General features: G+C 39.8%; 1 protein-coding gene across 6 annotated transcripts in view; it reads right to left on the bottom strand.

The window, feature by feature from the left end:
• The window catches only part of PDE4D (phosphodiesterase 4D), a 306758-nt gene that overhangs the window by 35057 nt on the left and 261268 nt on the right, over window positions 1-10433 (bottom strand). For all 6 annotated transcript variants that reach the window (XM_041470893.1, XM_041470898.1, XM_041470896.1 and 3 more), the window contains one exon: window positions 9202-9314. In XM_041470893.1, coding sequence (XP_041326827.1) covers window positions 9202-9314 — 113 coding nt within the window. The remainder of the gene's footprint in view (window positions 1-9201; window positions 9315-10433) is intronic.

Below are 10433 nucleotides of genomic sequence, written 5' to 3'. Positions count from 1 at the left end.
GGGGGGGCAATATATTTGAAAAGTCACTGTTTCTACATAAAATAATCTTTCCATTTATATTTTACAATGCTCAATATAAACTACTACACTGGGAGAGAGTAGGAAAAAATATCTTCATATCTAGTCCCTGTAACTGAAATAACTTTCTAAGTACCAACTGGTGCAGGGGTTCTGAATCTATTGACAGATATCGGTATGGAACAAGAGAACCATATTTTATTATAAAATTCTACCTACCCAGCTTAGACTCCTCTCCTTAGAATTTGATTTAATGGCAACAAAAGCATCTTTATTGCTATTTATTTTACTCTTGGTCTTTAGAAAATGACATCTCTGTTATAACAGCTGATTCTGGATCACAAAAATCATGTTTATGAAAATGTTAGTATCTCAGCTGGCAGTGTGAGGTTGTCTGTAACCCTGGATAAAACTACTGCATTAAGGCTGTACAGTGAACCTTGAACACAAATCAGATAGCCTGGTTTAAATACATTGACGCCTGCTTTTACAGGTCCTCTAAATCATGTAAACAAATTCAATTAAAAACCACACATCTTTACATACATCAAAAAATACTCCTGGACTTACACATCTGGGTAATATGACTGACACAGTGGAATGGTTAGAAGGTTGAAGTTAACCTTATGTATTTCCTGTAAGGCTTGGCTGTTTATTCCAGAATAAAATTAACATTGACTTCATTTTGCATAAACCAGCAGCAGTTCTGAGTGGAATGTTTAGTTGATGGTATTGTCTTGCTGTAGGATCTTATAAAAGTATTCAACCAGCTCATTTTCATCAGCTAGCCATATATTAGTGGACTACAACTTAATAAAAACAACAAGCTGTTTAAATTTTGTTTCTAGAGAATCTTGTAATCAGGCCTGACACATTAGCTTGATTCAGTGCTGCTCCACTGCTGGCAATTGGAGATGGTTCTGCTGTCTGTGCAGCTCCTTTTCAACACCTGGAGCAGGCAAACAGAGAGAACAACAGGCAGAACTTGAACTTGCCCTAGCACAGCAGTGTCTCCCTTGGCTGTTGATCCAAATGACCAGCAGTCCCCCACGGCAGCACATCACGCCCACCAGGCACATAACAGGGCAGGCAGAGGGCAGGCTCACCTCTGACCTGCTCCGAGGTGAACAAGCTCAAGAGGCGGGCGCTGGCCACTGCCCTGCTCACATGGTTTCGAGGCAGGATGAGTAGCATCACTTTCCATCAAGCCTTAGCTTGTCTAGATTCAGTTTTGCATCTCACATGGGGACTGGCTGTGAGTTAACTGGGATCAATTTCTACTGAAATAAGCTTTATTAAAAAAACAAAAACAAAGAAAAAAAAATCACAGACTGGGAAATATCATCTACAATATACTTAATCCTGTGACGAGTCTCCTAAACGTGTAAAATTTTAGCAGATTATACCAAAGCCCCTACTAATATGACTGAAACAGAAGAACAATTTCTTAGTACAGTGTCTTTATGAGACAAAGTCTGAAGCGACATTTTAGCAAACACCACATTTGTTGTACCAAAACTTCATATAATAGTAGAAGCTGCCTCTTATTAGAAAAACAAAATGGATTTAGGGAAAAAAAAAAAAAAAAAAAGATGGCCACTGGTTTCCTAAATTCTTCGTATGTTACAGTTCATATGTTACAGCTGACTAAAGCAGCACCCTACGAGGAATACAGTGACAGCATTCTTGGCTCTAAACACCATCACAAGGAGACACAAGTATTTAGATACTTCTTATACCTTTCAGTTGTCATGAATACCACCTTACTACTAAGAAGGAAGTTATTAGATATGCATACCCATGAAAAACCTTTCCAAATATGAGTTTTTGGGAAAAAAATATTTTTTGTAAATGCCAAAAAAAAAAGGCATAATGATGTTTGCTTCTTAAATAAATAATTCAATTCCTGGAAAAATTTCATAATTTTAAAATCTGTTATTATGGTGGTTGAAAATAATGTAGTTTTCCCATATTAAACCCTAGTTATTTACTCTGTAACATTTTGTCTGTTTTTTCTGTCCCATTATGCTAAAGGAAAGAATCTTTCACACTGTGGTATTTCCTATAATTAAAGAGGCTACAAAAAAAGTCTATTTGTTTGTTGGCATGGATCATTTGTTTATATTTATGGAAAAAATTATCAAGTTATTAGGTACTGAGAAGCTCTGCAATCTTAGAAGCAGCTAAAAAGCTGAGAAGTGTTAAATAATAGCAACCCTCTGAGAGTCATAATGCCTCTTTTACACCTCTCTTACATCCAGGACCTTTCAAAAAGCAGTGAATGAGAGATGCAAAAACCTATTTTTCCTCTAAAATTTAACATAAAAACTGAATCTGTGAGATTCAGAGTTCCCGTCTTGTTTTTGAGCCTTGAAATACCAGTGTTCTTTCTATCAACTGTTATGTCTATGAACTCTAGGCTCCTTTCCACAGGTGCAGAACTGGATAGCCTGTGCTGGATAATTCTGTTGGAGAAGAGTCCCAAAAAATGTGGAAGAGGCTGACCCTACCACAGATTTAAGGTGTTTTGAAATCACAACTGCCTGCTTGTCAGGGCCCGAGGAGGCCAGTGATTGCCATTACGCACCCACACAAGGAGTAAGGGCTGCTCACAGCTCAGTTGCCTTAAGCCTCACTCACTACATTTACTTCACTATCCTAGCCGAAAAACTACGTTTCATGATATTTCTAATTTGTCAGCAACCCCACAACCCATATGGAAGCAGCAGGATTTGTACAGAAGAGATTCAGCCACAGTTGAAGTGGCACCACTAGTGCATCCACTTGTTTCTGAGAAGATGGAGGTGTCCATAAATGATAAAGAGCGGCTGATGCAAAGCATCTGCAGGAAGGCAAGTTTCACCCTTTATCTTGCTGCAGCAGATCCCTGTACAGTACAGCAAGGAAAGTGTTATCTCCATTTATTTTTTTAAGTATACATATATGTACACCTCACTCATCACTGCAGTTAGTCCAGAGCAAGCCTGCTGCTCTCCGGAAGCATGAGAAGTCTCACATCAGAGCAAGTAAAGTTGTGTACAGGGAACTGCACACAAGCCCAGAGGTCTTAAAATTCTTTCAGTCTGGCTTCAGTGAATGGAAAGCAAGCAGTTTTCCTTCAAAACTAGTCCCTCCTTACCTCCACAATACTCTTGCCCTTTTCTTTTGCTGTTAAAAACAACACAATTGGGGAAGCTACAAAAGTATGCACTAACCAAAACTGAGGCTTGCCACTTATCAGTATACCTTTACTATGTCACTGTACAAACTGAAATCTTTAATGAATAAAAAGTTTCCTGATGCTGCATTGAACAAGCAGTTTCTGGCTAAAAGCTGCCCTTTAATCACAATCTTAATCACAAGCAGTACTCTAAAGAGCTAACCAAATCCTCAGATTTTCTTAGAGAGATCTGAGAATTTAAGACCCAATTAAACTATAATGTCAGCCAGACAAATGCAACGGCATTGCCAGAGGACTGCCACAGAACAAACACTATATTTACTCATGAAAACAACAAATTTCTTTTGTAGTGTTATGTTTCCAGTACCTTTTTTTTTTTTTATGCAGTAGCTAACCCAAGTGAATGACCGATGTTTAAATCCTCTTAAGTGGATATGACATATTATCTTGTCCCTTAACTGAAAACAGGTCAATTTAACCAGTAGCTGTGACAGAGGAGAAAATTTTACTCTGGCTGAGCTCCACAATTGGAAAAACCATTGCAAAAAAATTATGCTTTTACATACAAAAGGTAATTTCTGAAGACAAGCTCCTCACTGTGCCATGAAACTAACCCCAAAGCTGGAAGCAAGAACAGAAAAAAGACAACGGTAAAATCTAGCCTGTTAACAAAAGACTCAGTGACATTGTTAGTTCTAGACACAGCCTATCTAGGACCATACAAAAGTGCTGGCCACCACAGCACTTAAGCTTTTTCACAGAAGAAGACAAAGATAAAACAGATGGATGGACTAAATCAGAAGTCAGTCTGTCATCAGCTCCATTTATTCTGGGCTCTCTGGGTAAACTCTGGGTTACTGTCAGCCTGGGGTAACACGACAATGCTTCTCCATTCAGCGGGGGCTTTTGTGTAAGAGCTGCCAAGGGGGCTTTGTCCTTGTTTTTTCCACCCCAGCAAGGGTCGTGCTGGAATGCTGGCAGCAAGGCTTTCCTGGGAAAACATGGTGAAGGTAACACAGCACCTGTGTTTGAAGCACTTTAGGGTTTATACATAGTCCATTATTTGACCTAAGTAATAAATTTAGCCTCACTCTTTCCCCAGATATTATGTTAGTCAGCCTCCCATTACCTGTGTGAGCTTTTTAGTGCTGAAAAGATGAAAGGAAAAATACTTTTTAGTGGTAAGAATATGTGATTATAAACCAGCTCAAAGTAGCAGAAGAGGAAACGTAAAAAAGTAACTGAACAGATTTCAAGTTGCCTTCAAATATCGTTTTGGATTACATTAAATATTTACAGGTAAGTAATTTTTAAAAAATAAAGTATCATTAAGACTATTGTTTAAATGTACATAGTATGTGACAAGTTCAGGATCATAAATATAAGCCCTGTGTTACATTAGGGTAGGCTTTGGACACTAGCTGGTTGATGAAATTGATACTTTGATATTTTCAAATCACCAAAAGAAATCTCAATTTATTTTTTTTTTTTAAAGTAAATAGCACTAGTAACTGTCTGTAAATAGACTTCTATTCTAATCTGTAAGCATTTGCACATACTGGTATAGAACCTGCACAATTATAAGAAAGTCTATACTTAAAAAGTAGATTTTTAATTAATGTGGTCTGACTAAATGAAATCAAAATTTTCACAGCTCTAATACCTAAAAGAGATTCCTGGACAAGGGTATTCACTTGCACTTGTAGGGAAAGAAGTGCCCTATGACTGACATCTTCTAAACTCTTGCTCTTTACCAGTTATTAGCAAATTCTGAAAAAAAAAAAAAACATCATCTGCAGGAGAGCTAAAGTTGAAACAAAAACAATTCAGTTTGAAACTTTTCCCATGTCTAAGTTCAGATACTTAGGCACATAAAGCACCCAACAAGAGATGCTTGCAAAATCATGATTACAGAAGTGAAAATACACTTTTGCAAACAAGTTTCCTTATACATACTCCTGCATGTTTGACTAATCTGCAAATAATGCTGTCTAACAGAGAGGAGTTGTTACATTTTTATTACTGGAATTTTTAATTTGTGTATTGTCTGTCACAGAATAATTCTCAGATCCGTAAACTAGGTAGTGGTAAACTGCATACTGAAAGAAGAGAGTTCTTCTCCCAGAGAATTTAAAATTTATTAAGTATTGCTTTAATCTTATTTAGCAGGGAAAAAAAAAAAAAAAAAAAAAGAAAGAAAATATTAAAAAGAAAAAAAAGCAAAGGAACATCACTCTGCAACTTGGAAATTTTAAAATATCATTTGCTTGTAAATGTGCATCACAATCAACAAGTTAGTAGCCTCCTAAACCACATATTTTTCAGCAGATACTACTCACAATTCAGTTTAACAAAAAGTGGTATGGGTTGGGATATGTGGAAATCTGAACAGTTAAATAATGACATCTAATTATGCCTATATCTCCAATTACCCAGATTTGTAAACTATTTCCTAAAATTATATTTTGTCTGTTCAAGAAAGCATTACTCAGAAAAATACAACAATACTACAGTCCACTAACATCAGGCAATATTAACAGTACATGATACAGAAAACCAGTCAGTTCTCCAAAAATGAAAGACATTTTAGTAAATTTTCTAAATTTAAGGTGCTTCTTATATGTTTGCTTTGGAGCCTTTCAAAACTTTAAAAGGTTTCTAGAGGAGAACAAAGATGACAAATTTCCTGCACTTTTAAAAAGCTGCTTTTCTCTTGCTAGTACCCAATTTCAGAAGTTAGAAATGTAAGTAAACACCACATACTGTAAGATTCATAACAACACAATGACAAGTGACAATACAACTACATACTATGTCCTTTCAAAATCACATTGATTTACAAACTATGCCTATGGGTGCACCAGAGATCCATCCATCAGTTACTTCACATGCAATGGCTGCAAGCATTTGGAAATCTTTGTATCATGGGGATGGCTGGGAAATGGGAAATCATCTGGATATTTCAGTCATACTGATGTAATGTAGGCAGCCAAGCATCACAGCAGGCTCCCAACAGAACAGACCTACAGCCTGCTTTCAAAGTTTTTGGATAACGCTTAGTCCCACAACTTACCGGGGCACATCCAGAGGTTGTGTATAGCACCCTGTCACTACTGCTTTAATCAATTTTAAGTAGGGAGAAGAAGGATCTTCTTATGTATCTGCGTCATTCCACTTTCTGTCATCCAAAGCCGTGAGCTGGCACGTCATAGACTGCTGCTAATTGAGCATGAGGGGCATCTAAACAAAATAAATATCCCTGGATTGCGATATGCTAATGCTAGTCCTACGCAAGCATTACAACAGTAAAGGGATTCCAAACAGATGAAGCCAACAGTTCAGACTGTCAACTTACTGCACAGAAGGGGACTGGAGTTAAGGCTCACTCCCTGAATTACTCCAAGCATTCAGGACATGAAATACTGCTCCCACCCTGGTTTCCTCTACCATGGCAGCCTTTCCACAATGGGCAGAAGTTCTTACCTAGTCCAGAGTTCAATTCTTAGGCCATCCCTTGTGTCTTGCATTTGTTCACAAAAATAAAGAAAACTAATACTGATGAAAATGCTGTTGCATACAAGATAAAGGGGAGAGAAATAAGTAAGGGAAGTAGTCCAGGGAGTAAAAACACCACACCAACAATCAGTCAGGCTTGTGAGTTGGTTCTTTGAGAAAGGAAGACAAAAGGAAAGAGAGAAACACTGTGAGAAAGTATGTTCTTCTGTACCACCAACATTCCTTTTCCTGACTTTCTCATCTGATTTTACAGGACCTACTCTTCAGATAGAGAACAAAGTATGCTTGCATGTTCACTTCTCTACTGAAGTCTATGTTCTCAGCCTTGAGCAAAGCTTTTCTTCTTCTGTTTCTCAATAAAGTAAAATAGTATAATTTATCTATATGCCTCACTGAGAGGTCAAAGTTTGCAGTTATATTACAATAGGAGGTATTACATAAATGCTGGGTATGTTTCAGTAACAAGAATTGGAATTATTCTTTAGAATAACCTGCTGTACCCCAAAATGAAAATCCTCCTGCATTAATTTTTCTCACAATATGGTATGGGCTTGCTGGTTTATATTCAAGATTGTTCACGTGCTGGTAAGTGGCACAGATTTACACTTTGTTGCTGTTTTTGGATTTTTTTTTGGTGTTTTTGTCTGTTCTTTCGGTTTTTTTTAAATTATCTTACCAACCAAAACAAAAACCTCCCAAATGAATGCTGAAAGATGACACAAATTAGTATATACAAGGAGTTAGATTTCTGAAAAGAGAGTGAAAATACTTACTTATTCAAACAAGTACAAACAAAACATAGTATCAAACTCAGTAGCACCTCTGAGTCTACTTACAGAATATAAGAATACTAAATATACTTGGCAAACCCTAAAAAACATTGATTTGCAATTAATTTTACCTCATTATAGAAACAGCCAACCTTCACTGTTAATAAAAAACACTGCATATCTTATCTATTATATGGAGTTAGGAAAGAAATACTTGAAGAAAATGCAGCATTTTGTGAAAGAATGGTTTTACAAACATCACAAGTCAGGCGTTCAAATTTGTTAGCAAGAAAAGACCAGGTTGCATGTGTCAGTCTGATCTCACTCCCTTTGGAAACAAAGTCTCAGAGTCATACAGAGCTGAAACAGCCTTGGAAACTCTTGACTTTGTAGCTCACAAATGCATACACAATACATACTGAGTAACAAGATCTTCCAGCTGCAATAAAAACTGAAAATGCAGTTCTGAGAGTAGCGTAATGCCAGGCAGGAAACTCCTAAAACAGAGATCAAATTGGTGCTAAGAGTCTCTAAAGCCGAAGAAAGCAAAGGGAATATTACATTGTGGGATTCAACTGCACAAGTGTGCAGATACTTCATATCTCACATGCAGGCACACTTCAACAGGAACTTAAAAACAGTCAATAACAAAGAGCAGATACTTGGTAAGAGCAGTCAAAGCAAAGCAGTAGAGTATTAAGAAGGCATAAGCTGAGTCAAAACAACTATCCTGCAACTTAAAATATTAATTACAATTGAAATGGTGAAAAGATGCTAAAATATCATCAGCTGCCTTTGCAGACATAAGAGTAGGAAAACTATCCTGTTTAATTAAAGCTTTCTTATAATTTCTAATTGCATATGTTGTTGTTCAAGTATTCAGTTGATGAAAAATATAAAAATAAATTTTGAAGTAACACAGCACTTTTATTAATTCACCTTAAAAAAAAAAACTAACTCTAAAAATGTACCTGCATATTTCTTATAAATCAAAATCAGGAAAGAAATTTTACTTATAAATAAAAGATGTGGAAACTCAATTTCAAATTGCAAAACCAAAGCACATACAGACCATAGCAGATCCCGGCACAGAGTTCCCAGCTAATGCAAATCCTCAGCTTCCAGGATGAGAAGGAAGAGCGCACTCTGTTGCAGAAGCACACCTCTAGATGTAGGTGTCTATTGTGATGGCACTTTGGTTGAGAGCATGTTCTTTCACAACAAATAGCATTATGAGAGCTGTCATCATCATTGTTTACAAGCAGAATCCACCATACAGATCCTCTGGGCTCAGGAACTATCTTTATCACCTTTCATGCTACTTTCTACACCGTTTCTAGGAAAGATCCCTAATTCTGTATGGGGTTCTGTGAAAAGGAGCAACTGAACAGATAATTGCCAGCAGCTCTGAACAATCTCTTTTTGTTTTCAAACTGACGCACGCAAGAGAACAGTGTAGCTTTACAAGACCTGCATCACTTTCACAACTTGCATTGAAATTTAAAAGAACTGGTGTATAAAACCACAACAGAACCAGCTCCCGCTCCCCAGATTACGTTTGGACACTGCTTGCCCAGGTCAAGTTTCTGCGCCCGAGGCCGCTCCAGCGCCCGGCCCCCTCGGCCGCCCCTGACCCTGCACAGCCCCGGCTGCCGCGACCCCCGGCCAGCACTCAGGGGGTCGCGGGGCGGCGGGGCCGAGCCCGCGGGCTCCTACCTTGTTCGAGGCCATTTCGCTGACGGAGTGCCTGGTCTGCAGGGTCTCCAGCTGGTCCAGACACCAGTCCAGCTCCTCCATGGTCTCGCTAGCCAGTTTTTGGTAGGCCTCCTCTGCGAAAAGACAGGGAAAGGCGCGCTCAGTTTGCAAGCGTTTCACAGGGCTCACCGGGAGCGCCAGCGCGCCCATCCTCCGCTGCCCGGTGCCCGGACACGGGCGCTGCTCCCTCATTCTGCCGGCGCGGGCAGCGGCTCTGCCCCTCGGCTGGGCCGCGCTCTGCGGAGACACCGGGGCGCTGCGGGCAAGAAACTTTGGTCCTGCGGGCTCGCCCCCAGCCTCGGCTCGCCGCCCGCCCCGGGGCCGCTGCCGCCCGCAGCGCCGCCCCCTCGAGGGAGGCGTCCGGCTCCGCACCGCGCCCCGGCACCGCGGCGGGGCAAGGACGGGCACGGCGCGGGGCGCGGCTGCCGAGGGCACCCGCACCCACCCGGTCCCCGCCGGCAGGAGCGCTGAGCCGTCCTGCCCGTCCTTCTCTTACCTACCGACCGCGGCACCATCAGAAATTGACGGTGTAACCTTTATAGAAGCGTGGGGGAAGGCGTAAGAGCACATGTAAGTGCTCCGAACAACGCCGGCCCGCCGAAGCGCCGGCTGTCAGAGTGCTCCAGTAACTGCAGTAGTATTTGTTCTAACCCAAAGTCTGTGAGTGTGTGTGCTAGAGCAGACACCAAGTATCGCGTGTTGGCTGTAAGCACAAAAGAACCGATGAAAAGGTTTTGGAACTGGACATAGGAACACAATATGGGAAATGAACCAAATAATGGTATGGAAAACCATGGTTTTACCAAAATTGCTAAATATTCAATTGGAACTAACTGTCTTGCAGAAGTTTCAGTTACAGACAGGAAGACATACCCTTCTTCAATAACTCCCTAACAACAGGAAATATGTCAGTATGCAAATAATTTTAGAAAAATAATCCTATATACAGAATGCAAGCCTCACCCACCAGACCTGGCTATTTTTTATTCTAATGTAGATCTGAAGGCAAGAATACTTCTCCACATTAAACTCAGAGCTGAGTGAGTTTTAGCCCAGGTATCCCATCTTGCAAGCTGTGTATCTGAAACATCAAATTTTGAAACTCCTGGTATGGACATATCTAGATCAGCTACATGCAAGCATTCCTCCAAGGCAGAGAAATGTTTCTTCAATGGGCTGGTTATGGACATCTG

The sequence above is a fragment of the Pyrgilauda ruficollis genome, unplaced genomic scaffold (genome assembly GCF_017590135.1).
Source record: "Pyrgilauda ruficollis isolate IOZ18807 unplaced genomic scaffold, ASM1759013v1 scaffold25, whole genome shotgun sequence".
In the NCBI taxonomy this organism is placed as follows: domain Eukaryota; kingdom Metazoa; phylum Chordata; class Aves; order Passeriformes; family Passeridae; genus Pyrgilauda; species Pyrgilauda ruficollis.
The sequence above is the reverse complement of the archived record's forward strand: the minus strand, read 5'-3'. Positions and strand labels throughout refer to the sequence as shown.